Source organism: Eucyclogobius newberryi, unplaced genomic scaffold (assembly GCF_026437365.1).
Source record: "Eucyclogobius newberryi isolate DKJ021-1_F unplaced genomic scaffold, fEucNew1.0.hap1 SCAF_4, whole genome shotgun sequence".
Lineage (NCBI taxonomy): Eukaryota > Metazoa > Chordata > Actinopteri > Gobiiformes > Gobiidae > Eucyclogobius > Eucyclogobius newberryi.
The window spans coordinates 19,271,189-19,285,131 of NW_027316056.1; the positions used below are offsets into that span (position 1 = coordinate 19,271,189).

Here is a 13,943-nt window from a genome sequence, read left to right on the forward strand (position 1 = left end):
TGCGCTGCTTTGCGGCAGCTCTGCAGCGGCAGCTCCGCGGCAGCTTACACCGTGTTTCAAATTATTATGCAAATCATGTTCAAGTGTCATAAAGGTCATTATTGTTTGTTTTCCAGTGAAACTCATGGATGGTATTGTGTCTCTGGGCTCTTTGGGTCAGTTAAATCAATCTCAATTTGTTTGGCAGGTAAGTTCAATTCAACGAAAAATTACGTTCCACGGTATCATTTTCAAGCAATATGGGAAAGAAAAAAAATGTCTAGTGCTGAAAAGCGTGAAATTACTTGGACAACCTTAAGATATTTCACGAAAACATAAGCGTTGTAGCTGATTCAGAGCACACACGGATTTGTGCAGATAAAGGCACAAAGAGATCAGATTCTAAAATGCCATTACAAAGCAGCAAACAGGTATTTGAAGCTGCATAAAACTTCTATTCGGTCAACCTTAACCAATACTCACAAGCAGAAATGGCTAATTTATTTTGGTTTAAACCTGGTCTTGTCCTAGGTCGGCTTTGCACTAGTCAAGTCAGTTTTCTGGTAAACACTGGGTTTTTTAGTTTTTAGTAATGTGATATTTTTTACAATTCTGAAAATAAAGCCAGTAAATTTCTGTTGTTGTATGATTCCACTGTGAGATGCTTGTGGATCTTATAGAGATAAAACATAAAATTGTGGTCCAATAAGACCCTCTGAAAAGATCTAGCCCCCTGGAAAATATAATTGGAGACCCCTGTCCTAAACTATACTGGATTCAAAACAAGATGGCATAGACATGTGTTTGTCTCTTGCACAAATAAACAAATGCAGAAGATCTAAACAGGTTTAGCAGTGCACTGATTGGAGGGACACATGTTGCATTGTCGGTGCGCGTCGGTCTGGTCACAGTAAATCATGGGCTGCACTCCACTAACCCACTAAGAACAGTCTGCTCTGTGGTCTCTTTCATCGACCTCCTCCTCCCCCAATCATTGCTTCCACTCACTTCCTGTATTTCCTCCATCTCTCTCTCTCTCAGTGTTTATGTGCCGTCTACAGGAGTCAGCCGTGTGAAGAAAGAGCCGCGATGGGGACTAAACAAGCCACTAAAATTGCTCCAAGATGACGAGGAGAACTACTTCTACTCTAGACTTTGTGCTGCACAACATATCACAAAAGTATTGTTAATGCAATATCAACTACAGGTGGGCAATATAGCAACATTTGGAAAATGATGTGATTGTTTTGAAGATTTGTAAAATTTTAATATTGGGTATATTGTTTATTAAAAATTAAACTCTTACGGTGAGTTTTCTTTCTTCTTTTTTTCTTAGACTTTTATATCCTCAACTCTTTAAAACAGAATGTATACAAACAAAACAAAAAGAACACAAAATTCGACACACACGGAGGGAGTAAAGGATATAGGGTAACATCAATTTTAATTCCTCATAAGGTGATATTTCTGCACTTTTGTGATTAATTTTACAAACATTTCACATTTGTCTGATAATGAAACTCCAACTAACAAGTTTAAAGTATCGGGGAAACTCCAAAAAGATATTGAGATATTTATTTTTGTAATTATCGCTGACAGCTACTATCAACTATCACAAACATCAATATGTATGTTTAAGTTTGCTTTGTTTTAGTCGTTGTTTATAAATGCAGATTTTTACTTAATTTATTGCTTTTCATTGTTCTTGCAGATTTTATTAGGCGTAGTTCCATTTGTTTGAAATTATAATTTTTTTCTAAATTTAGAGCTAAATGTTTTATTTTATATCACTATTATGTGCAGCAATCTTGTTTATAAAATGCACTAAAAAATAAAGTTGGATTGAATTGGAACATGTATGTGCTTCAACCAAACCCCTTGGCCGTACAGGAGCACAAACAATTAGTATTTACATTTTTATTTAATTATTATACTTGCCTACTGTGTGGTATTCCAACTGAACATAGATTTTGCATTGCTTGAGATAGAGATCAAATAACGTGAGGATTTTGGGTAATTTGATCATTTCCACTGACTCACAGAAGCGCTTTGGCTGTTGCGGTTGGGACGTCAGGTAAAAGTTGTGAACAATCGCTCCACTGTGAGCTGCCTGTGACTAAGCTTCTACTTTTGAGACTGACGTAGCCTAAATCAGAGCTGCCAACCGTCCCTCGTCTGGGGCATAGATCTGGGGAAAGGGGCCGGTTCTTTTTCCCCGTTCTGAAGATGAAATTAGGGGCTCGAGGATCTTGTGGAGGAGGTTTTGATTCTGTATTTATTTTGCTTCTCTCTAGAACATTGTGTCCATTTTTCCAGCTGCTACAGTCACTGTCTGGTGTCCAGCTGGCGAGACAAGACATCTGATCATAGATCATGGCTGTTTGAACATGGAACTTATTCATAATATTTCCATTATAGATATTAATATCCTTTACATTTTTAGACGGTCAGGAATTTTAATCATTATTGTTTAATTATTATCATTAATCGCAATTATTTTTGTTTGTTATAATCATGATACAAAATTTCAATATCATGCCTCAAGCCTTTATGCCACAAAGCAGATGAGCATAAAATGGCAACATCAAAAAAGAAAAAAAAAGCGCGCACAGTAAATATACAAAGGCAAACAAAGCAGCCATATATAGGAAAGAGGGCAGCCTGTCCCTGTTCCTGTGTTTTCACATCTTCAGAGAGAATCAAAGTGAGCAGAGGCTGGTCATTTCATTGTAACTGCACAGTGTTACTCGTCTTTCTTTGATATAAATAAGATTATTATATGGTGCACCGTGTCTCTTTTCTGGCAGAAGGTCCGCCACTGTCTCCATGGAAACGTGGTGGTTTTTTGTAGTTTTTCCCGGCCGAGAAGGAGGGTCTAAGGACAGGGGACCCTGGGACATCGCCCCTCGTCCCTATGGACATTGTTTAATCTGTTTTTCACTTTCGCCCTCCGAGACAACTGCTGTTGTGATTTTGGGCGTTACAAAAATGAATTGAATTGAATTGAAACGTCATTTCTTTGCCAAGATAAAATATTCCACAGTATAGCATTAATCTCATGGTTACAGGTAAGATCTGTGGAGTGGCGACCCTGTTTTCAACCCCTCATAATTTAATAAATACAAGATGGAATAGTTTAGTGTCATACTTTAGTGCAAAGTAATAACATCGCCATGGAGCCGAGCAGGTGGTGAACCGTCCTGAGAGGAAAAATTGAGAAGCAAAAACCTTTTAGCCCTCAGTTAAGCGCCCTAATTATCTATCATTTCTACATTTCAATTTACACACCACAACAATGCCAGTATTGTTACAAAATTGAATCAAATTTTCTTTAACATATGATCGTATTTCAATAGATATATACATTATGATAATTGTTAAAATCTTTTGAAGACACAAACTTGCAATAAATTAAAACAAGTTTTGTTTTTTTACATGAAAGAAATTATAATGAGAGCGCTTTATTTGTGTGTTTGTGACCTGTGAGCTTTGTCCCTCCGGTTCGTCCATTCTACGCTGCATCAACACTGCTTCGGACCGGACAAAGTTCAAATGCAAATCACGTCGTTCTCCTTTGCTTTTTCACAAGCCCAAGAGCCAGATGCATGAACCATTCAGACGGAAATAACATCACTGCATCTGCAGCTTTGTAGCTCCAGACAAGCTGTGACAGAATATAAGGACATCTTTGGATCAAGGACAAAACAAAAATACATTCAAAAAGCAATAAATTCACTCATGATGAAAGTGAAAATAATATTTATAATAGATGACATTTACAACTAATTTGTGATATGTGCACTCTTTTAGAAAAATATACAAACTTTAACTCCTAACAACTTCATGATTTATTTATTATTACTGACTGTTTTTTGCTCTTACTGAAGATGAATATTTACTATGCTGTTGTGGCTAGATGTCGGTGTAATCCCTCATTCGTCCAGGCGTGTTCCATAGTAGAAAAAGCTTCAGTTGTAGTCATCTGGACTCAGTTTGAAAAATAGACGTTTCGACTCTCATCCAAGAGTCATAGTCAATAAAAGAATTTAGATCGAGAACTCTGATATTAATACTGTTCTGTGGTAAGACCCGCCCATTGGGCGGAGCCTTCCTGAAGTAGAAAGAGTTGTTAGTTTCAACAGAAACTCCCCCCTTGTATCTACCGAGCTAGCCTATTCAGAATCTTAATGGGCTATTAGAATCCTCTTTGTCTTTGTGAGACCCTGGCTCAACCACCCTGAGTACCTGATTAGCATCTAAATGTCCTGGTCCTCTACCTTTCCAGGGGTTCAGTAACCCATTATAAATAACAGGAAGATTAAACCTTAGCCCTCCATTTCTGTTTAAAGAAGGTCTTTCTTTTTTAACAAAAATAGCTTCCTTAACTCCTCTTTCAAACCATCTTTTCTCCCTGCTTAAAACCTTCACCTCACCGTCTTCAAACGAGTGATTAGAGGCTTCAAGATGGAGATGCACGGCACTCTGAGGTCCTGAACTTGTATTTCTTCTGTGCTGATAAAGCCTCTTGTGTAGAGGCTGTTTTGTCTCGCCTATGTACCGTTCTTTACAGCTTTCTTCACTGCATTGGATCGAATAAACTACATTGCTTTGTTTTTGAGTCGGCAACTTGTCCTTAGGGTGAACCAGTTTTTGTCTTAAAGTGTTTCCTGGTTTAAAATAAACAGGGACTTCGTGTTGTCTAAAAATTCTCAGCAGTTTTTCCGACAGGCCAGACACATAAGGGATAGAAACACCCTTCCTTCTCTGTTCAGTTTCCCTTTTGTCCTGCAGGACAAAAGGGAAACTGAACAGAGAAGGAAGGGTGTTTTTGTTAAAAAAGAAAGACCTTCTTTAAACAGAAATGGAGGGCTAAGGTTTAATCTTCCTGTTATTTATAATGGGTTACTGAACCCCTGGAAAGGTAGAGGACCAGGACATTTAGATGCTAATCAGGTACTCAGGGTGGTTGAGCCAGGGTCTCACAAAGACAAAGAGGATTCTAATAGCCCATTAAGATTCTGAATAGGCTACCTCGGTAGATACAAGGGGGGAGTTTCTGTTGAAACTAACAACTCTTTCTACTTCAGGAAGGCTCCGCCCAATGGGTGGGTCTTACCACAGAACAGTATTAATATCGGAGTTCTCGATCTAAATTCTTTTATTGACAATGACTCTTGGATGAGAGTTGAAACGTTGTGGCCAGAGCAAAAAGTCCAAAGTTTAATAAGATGCCAACCGTATTTCCCGGACTATAAGTCTTTTTTCATAGTTTTGGCTGGGGTATGTCGCGACTTGTACTTATATTTATACTTATATACTTATACTTATACTCCGGAGCGACTTATATGTGATATTATTTGTTATTTTCACACTTGCAACCTTATTTCATACTCCAGTGCAACTTATATATTTTTTTCTTCTTCTCTATTATACATTTTTTGGCTGGTGCGACTTATACTCCGGTGCAACTTATAGTCTGGTAAAAAATACAGGTATTTCAAATTATGACAATAAATATTTTTCCATCACTTCCAACTAACCAGATAATTGACAATCTAGATAATCAATAATCTCTAAATTGTCCTTCAAATTCTCCTAAAATATATCCATATTTTCTCAGTTCTCTCAAAGAGGCTCATTCTGGTCTTTCATAAAATAATTCATAAAACTATTATAGATTAACTGTCAATATAGTCTTTATCAAACCATCATCCGTAATGGCCTCACTATAACGCGGTTCACTTTTCGCGGACTCGCTGCTTCGCGGATTTTCATCATGCATTGTGTTCTGCATTCTGATTGGCTAAACAGTCTCTCCGCGTCTTCTCTACCTGTGTGTCAATAACGTTATGGATTAATATGTACACGTACGTAAAACCGCTTGCCAAATTGAAGTTTGCGAGGCCGGTGAGAGCGCGCGTGTGAAATCCGGGACACGCCGGTGAGCGTGGCGCGCGTGGCGCGCGTGTGAGCGGCCGGTGAGAGCGCGCGTGTGAGCTCCGGGACACGCCGGTGAGAGCGCGCGTGTGAGCGGCCGGTGAGAGCGCGCGTGTGAGCTGCGGGAGAGAGCGGTGAGAGTACAGTACAAACGTTTATACAGTACTTTTATTTGTTAAACAAATGCTTGGGCCTTTAAAAAGGTTTTGTTCCTTGCTTTCAATGTTTTATAGAGTATTTCATTGTATAATAACTGTAAAAAAATAAAGGTTTCTACTTCGCGGATTTCGACTCGCGGGTTATATATATATATATATATATATATATATATATATATACATATATATATATATATATATATATATATATATATATATATATATATATATATATATATACAATTTTTTTTCATGGCCAATGCCAGAGAACTAAATGGCCGATAAGCTCTGCCGATATTTTTTGGGACAATATGTAGGGTTGATTTGATCCTTTCCCCAAAATTACGCAATTTAAATTTAGTACAAACTTAACCACAAAACTATAAATCCTATTGTTAGCTGGCCGCAGCTCCCTCATCACTGATGAGTACCTGATTAGCATCAAAATTGCGGGGCTGATGCCGCCCCATGGCTTAAAAAAAATATTGTAAACTATTGGTAGATTGAACCTTAAACCTCCATTTCTGAAAAGAAAAAACAAACAAACGTGGAAATAAGAATGAAACACAGTTGAGTCACTGCACATAAAAGGTACAGAGTACAGACACCCCCAAAAATATTGTTGCATTACATTTATTGAATGATAAGTCAATAGAGTCTACTAAAGACAAATACACTTACAGTTGCACAAGAGTGCAACAGTTGCTGAGTTGTTAGTGAGTACTTCATCTCCACAGTATTTCAAGGCTACACAACACAGTCAATTTGAAATCAGAGTCTGATTGAGGCAAGGGTCAAATCGCAAAGACTGCAATTATTAAAATAATAGAACGTCATCTGAAAACAATATATGTAAACAACCCTGTAATTTACATGTCCATAAACATGTTCTGGAATGCATGGGTTTCTTGTATAAGATTATCTGTTTGTGTTTCAGTCTCCTCAAATGTTCATGTTCCCAGAATTGCTTAGTGCGCACACTGTGCTCTAAATCTTGATTCTGCATGAATAAATTATAAATCTAATCGCAATTTTCCCCAAGTTGTGCCTACTGTACGACTCATCTGTTTAGGGATGTAACTCTTGACACAATACCATCATGATATGCATCTCATGGTACGATATTTTGAGAAGACAAATTGAGTTGTAGTTGTGACCTGTTGCCTTGACATTGATGTAAATTATTACTGTGATTTTCCCAAATAATTAAAGTACAAAAGGGTTTAAAAACAGTTTTTTCCTCAAGTACCATAGTCTATAGTCCCATTTGTTTTAGCAATTGCTGCAACAAAACAATGCATTTAGGTCATGGAGTTTGTAATTTGATATTTTGACAGTCCACAATTTTATTGTGGGACATTTGACAATACAATATTGCAATATTTACATTAATATTGTTGAGACGGATGCATAACATAAAACTCACGGTGAGGTCCTAAAATTTACTGCCAGTATTCACATTTTTAAAGGTAAACTTAAAATAGTTTTCGGCGATTTGAGAACTCAGGCGGAAGTGCACATGCGCACTCCCCCGTGCGGACTGATACAACACATACGTGCGTTTGTTTATTAGCGCAACGGATCACATCTCTCGTCTCCCATAAATTTCAGTCTCTTCATGAGTCAGCTCGAACAGTCTTTCTCCGTCTTCATTTTGTCCCGTACACTGAGGGAACTATATTATGATAGATCCATGCGCTTAAACACGCGGAACCGTGCTGCTCTCCTGGGGACGAGCCGCACACGGCTGCAGGTGAGCGGTAGGTGCGTTTTATGATTGATACGTGGCAGGACTAATCGGCAGTCCACGCCACGAGGAAATGAGACTCAGATTTGGGCCAAAAAAATCGTCCATTCAACCTTTAATTAGGTTTTTATGTATTTAATGTATTATTATTATTATTATTATTTTTATTATTAACACTATTATTATTATACCCTAAATAGCAGTCTAATTCTTTAATTCTTTATTTATTCGTTTTTTTAACTGCAGTCAAGGTGCTGTTTGTTGCTAATTGTTGCGTGTGAAGCCCTTTGTGCTGCATTTTGAATGTATGAAAAGCGCAATACAAAAAAAGTTTGATTGATTAATAGATACCCTTTCATCTGTGAAATAACACAACAGTCAATTTTAATTGCTTATCCTCAATCTGTGTCATCCCTCACATTCCCAGTGACAAGTAAATTTTTAGCTAAACAAACAGCGAACCATGAACAGCTGCATAGTTTTATGTTGTCAAACAATGTGCATTGACTAAATGTCAAAGTTGGTATTTTTCCTCATGCCATAAAATTGCTCTTTGTCCTAAATTGCTGCTGTTATTTTGTTCAAGTAGAGCAGCAGCAGATTTCTACCCAAATTATACAGCCATAAAACGTTCCACAAAAAACAAAGTGTTTTGATAAAAAAGTTGAAAATGACTGCCATCTTTGGTCACATACAACAGAAAAAATAAGTTGGTGAAATGTATTATTAAGTACTCGCTTTATACACTGGCCAATATGATTATGTATAAAAAATAAACTTCAACAATGGCAAGTGATAAGTTGCTTGATTAACAGAATAAAACATGAAACTGAGAAGGATAGGTTAATTTTCTCCAAGATGTACAGTAGTTTGTTATTCACATTATACGGAATTAATGTCAATTAAAGATCTCAGCTACTGCATGGTTTTTGCAATTATTCTTTGATGTTGTGATGCAGACAATAACAAAGTACTGACATCTGTATGTGTACTTTCATATGTTATTAACATTTTATATGTATAACTGTATAGTGATACATATAGTTTAGAGTTTGATGTGATAAATGATAAAGTAGGAATGAGACTATCAACTAAGGCTGTGGAAGATACGGCACAAAATGTATCCATTGTTTTCCCTCATATTGATTGATCCCATTTATTTCTTAAAACAAATTAAGGGTGAAACATTTTGTTCATGAACATAGACAACACAATTGTTTTGGTAATGTCACAAAAAAAACATTTATTTCTCTAAAAATCTGAACTCTGCTTCAATTAAAAAGCTATGATATCGGCAAACAATTTGATTTCAAATTGTTAAAAATGTATTAATCGCACTGTCCTTGAATGTATATATTCCACCATTGTATCGGGGAAAGTCAACTAATAGTTAATGTTTTTTCTTTAAAGTTATAGCTCTTGTGTTAAGCAAAGAATTGAACTTCCTGCAATAAATAGTTTAGCAACTCTAGCTTGGCTCAACTCGACAATCAGCGCTGCCATCGAGACCGGTTTCAAGGTCGGTTTGGTGTAACAAATATTGCAGGCATTTGTAATATTTTCATGATGGGCTGTAGTCGTGAGCAGAGAGAGCCATGGACATTTTCAAGTTCTTAATGCGAGTAAAGCTAAACATTTGCAGAAAGATGATTGGTCTGTCTTTATCCTCGACCTTGTGGAATGTCTCAGCCTTTGCCGATGATGTCATCATGCCTGTTGCCTATAGCCATGGTAACACAACAAATTCTCTGGTTTTGAGTGGAAATGACAGAGATGTACATGGTAAAAAAAAAGCAGAGCCCAATATGACTGGATTTAGTTTTAAATGTCTTGTTTAGTACATCTGACCAAGGCTGGAAGAAGGATCTATATTTCTGTACAAACCATAGTCATAATAATAATATTCACTATTGCAAATATATATATATGTATATATATATATACACACAATTGCAAGTTCTGTTTCTTTATTTTGTCAATTTGCAGCATGTATGAGGTTATCAGGATGATTTGAATGAGAATTACTTTTTTAAATCCCCAAGCGCTTTAAGAAAATTGCAGCATTAGTTGTTTTGATATTGTTTATTATTGTTTTCTGCGCCCCGGCGGCTCCTGAATCCCAAAATAAGATGTAAGACAAGTGACATATCGTAAATTTACTGAACTAAGTAATTTACTTCAATAGAAATAAAACTATATTAATCCTGAAGTTTTTTGTTGAGTGAACTTTGAGTTCATTGTTTTGAGTAATTTCACTAAAACATTTAGGCTCACCGTGCTGGGTTTACAGTGTACAGTGGAAGGCGAATAACTAACATCAAATATACATATACGATATAAAAGAGGTCTTGATACAATTAGGTAAAGTAACGTAAAACTTTTCAAGGAGAAGCATAGAAACCCAAAGTACGGGATAACATAATTGAATGCTGAATTATGCTTGAATGCTATGGTGAACTTACTCATTACGTCATTATGTCATTAGTCATTATGTTGCATTTATTGAGTACTTGAATCGAGCCGGGTGGGTTGTCACATTCTTTTACTTTTATCTGTTCAAAAACTACAAAAAAATATTTCAATAATAGAAAAAAGCAGTCTCAGGTCCTCCAGTAGTGTTGTCACAATACTAACATACAAGGAACATACTCGATTCTTAATGACAGATTTTGATACCACACTAATAATTAGAAATGTTTAAGGTTTTACACTGTAGACTGCCATTCTGAACAAAAAATAATAGTAATTTATTTTTCTTAAACACTGTGTTCTTATTATTTATTACAGTTTTATATTGATTTTATTTTAAAAGGTTGATCCAGTTTCAGGATATTTTACTTTTGGATTATGATTTGTGGTGGCAAAAATCTCTAGATAAGACAAAGAAGCAAGTTGTCTCGTTTCAAAAGTAAACTGTTTAATCTTGTGGCTGAATCAGAAAGAAACTTGTGTGGACTCGGCCATTCTCATAGAAGGCCGAGTCCACGCGTCTGTCTCTTGCCTGCTTCCCAAAATGTCTGTCTCCCAAATCCTCCCGTCCCACCTCTGTCCCCTTCCTTAAATCACAGATGGTCACATGACCACACACACACACAGAAGTTCCCGGTCACTGGTCTCTCAGGTACAAAGGAACCAAGGAGCAAATGGGACATCAAAGAAACAGTGGTTTCAGGAAGGAGACAGTACATAACATTTGCATTAATTCAATTCACATGTCTTGCCTAGTGTGAAACATAACGTGGGACTTCCTAGCCACTCCAGGGAGTCCGGACATGTAAATTTCCAGGCCAAAAGGGGTTGTCAGGCTGTTAGAACTAAATCTGATTAGAAATAGAATTGAAAGTTAAAAAGTAAAGGGCCAGATTATATTTTTTCCACAACAGATCACATATCAATAACAGAACAAAATTGAGGCTGTTTGGTGACATAATTTGTTTCTACGGGAAGCGTTTCACTGAACAAAATTGTTGGGTGAAAGGTGTCAATTTTTGCCTACTAACGTCTTACAGGGCTTTTCCGTGACTTTTAACTGGCAAAAACCTTCATCCATGAAAGTACTTCAAGCTCAAAATCACATGAACGTCATAAGTATTTAGTGCAGCACTATTGCATATTAAAATAAAAGCTTTTTCCTAGCTGCCCATTGAAACTAAATAATATCCAGTGTCTGCAGTCTCAACAGTCACAAAGCGAAATAGGATTGCTGTTGATTCCCTCTATGGCTTCAGCTATAATGGGCCTATAAACTGATGCAATTAGACCACCTCAAGAGTCTTCCATAGCGGTCATTAGAGTCCAGCTGCAGCCATAAATGTCCACAGAGCCCCAGCATTTTTAATTTCACGTTGATTTTTGCTGTCTATTTTGGTAAATTGTATAACAATCTATATATCTTCTGATTATAATAATGGCTTTTCAGTTAAAGCTTTAATTCCAATACAAGGGGCTTTTATGTAATTGATAACATATGGTGTTGAAGGTGCAGAACATAATGTTCTCACAGCAGCGGCTGCAACAGTGGCTCAGGCTCATAAGAAGCATGTAAAAACACCAGGCCATTGACAGTCTGACAGTTCCTCCAAACAACACAAAGAAGTATAGGTCTTGAAACCCCGGCAACAAGAGCATGCAAACAGGAGGTTCTAACATCTCAGCAGATAAAACGTGCGAGAAATACACACTCTAAGCCGCATCTGGCGACAACCTGGGATTCCTTTTTGGTAAAAGATACTGCAATAAAGGTGTTAAACAGCCTTCTCAGTCCAGAAACTGACATCAAAATGACCTTTTATCCAAACAGAGACACAACTGTAACTATATGGAAATGAGTATTTATCTACCTTATCCAAATGCACAGTACAGTCACAATTATATTACCTGGATATTATTATCTAATTATTACATGGATATATAATATATATTCTACAGAGGGATTTGAAAGGCTGCCGTGCAGTCACACATCTGTTTCATGCACCTCAGAAGCAGCAATGACGCCATTAAACATGATTCATGAGCAGTTTGTCCCACTGTAATGGCAGATGATGACAACATTACCCCCACTACCACAAATTAAGGTGAACCCAGTGAAAGTATTAACTAGTTTAAACAATGTACAAGTAGAAGCTTTAGATTCCAGTGTGGAGCATATATATATATATATATATATATATATATATATATATATATATATATATATATATATATATATATATGTGTGTGTGTGTGTGTGTGTGTGTGTGTTCTTTATTTGTGAGGTGTGTTTTGGACTCACAGCACGTTGGTGGCCAGCGGGAGGTCTGTAGCGGACGGGGCCTTTTCCAGTCCAGTGTTGGAGCAGTTAACCACGCAGGGCCGCAGGGGCCCCGCCATCGCGCAGCTGCAGTTAAGCGGACACGGAGTGCATTCCCGCGGCTCCGAGCCCCACACCTCCAGGCAGCACAGCGCCACAAGTACACTGGAGAACAGACCCAACCCCGGGACGCAGACGCCATGTTTTCGCTTGGATAAAGTCAGTCCATTTCCACAAGGCATAGCTTTACTCACATCGCATCGCCTCTGCTGGTGCAAGTCCACACAAAGAGAAGGAAAACAAACGCGCACGACCAGCCGTCAAGGTTTTCATGTGAAAAGACAAGCTTGACAGTGTTTAACGTGCTGTTTTGGGTGGTTTTATCCTAGTTATTACTCCTTGTAATCAGAGCTCCTCTTCCGAAAATAACGGAACCTCTCCAAGACTGTTTCAGGAAAAAAAGTTTAGGAGAACTTCCTCTCTCCTCCTCCCTCTCCTGTCTCAGGCAGTTCTGCTAGTCACCGCTAGGATAAATAACCCGGGGTCTCCGTCTGATCAGGGAAACCAAAGGATCATCAGTCAAGCCTGTCTAGAAGTCAATGTTTATCATTGATTAAAGAAAAATATTCATTTTTTTTGCTTCTGTGTGTTGCTTAAAAAGGCTGGGGACTAATTACCTATCTACATATATGTCATATATGTCACTTAGGGTAAACCCCTTATGTTGGCATATAAGCCATAACTTAAAACTAGCCATATGGTAGCCTGTTAACTGCTCTGACATGACCAGAGATAGAGTCTGAGGAAGACTGGGTTGGTGTTAGGCAAACATGCAGTGTGGGTATTGGAGAATCTGTATCAGTGTATTTGCACATGATTAAAATGATTTTTTATTAAAATGACAAACAGATAAAGTGGCTCGGGTGGTATACACCTCTGTGTGGATGTGATGAGGGAGTAAGGGGTTGGGGAGGCCACATTTGCAGCCGCATTTCCATCAGACAGTCCCAGGGCAGCTGTGGCGCGAGTTGGAAATTGTATTTTGGTCACAGATCTCTTTCAAGACACACATGGTCTCTCACTCTTCACTAGCAGCACAGTGAAATGGCCCTGACAAAAAAAGCTGAGAGAGGAATGTACTGAATGCTAAAAGGCACCAGTGATTCACATTTATTCTCTTCGTGATTCCACTAAACGTTGAAATATGATATTGATTCATTTTTGGGCAGTGGAGCTGGAGTTTTTTTTTTTTTTTATATCAAATTGAGACCCGATGCCCTTGCTCTTCTTTACAAAAGATATTTTTTAAATGTCAGTTTTCTTTAATAATTAC

General features: G+C 37.6%; 1 protein-coding gene across 1 annotated transcript in view; it reads right to left on the reverse strand.

Moving 5' to 3' along the window:
- Positions 1-13,055, reverse strand: part of pkd1a (polycystic kidney disease 1a) — a 66,686-nt gene extending 53,631 nt beyond the window's left edge. Inside the window, exon 1 of the mRNA XM_072462278.1 lies at positions 12,593-13,055. Within this exon, the coding sequence (XP_072318379.1) occupies positions 12,593-12,852 (260 nt within the window). The 5' untranslated portion in view covers positions 12,853-13,055. The remainder of the gene's footprint in view (positions 1-12,592) is intronic.
- Positions 13,056-13,943: the final 888 nt, after the last annotated feature.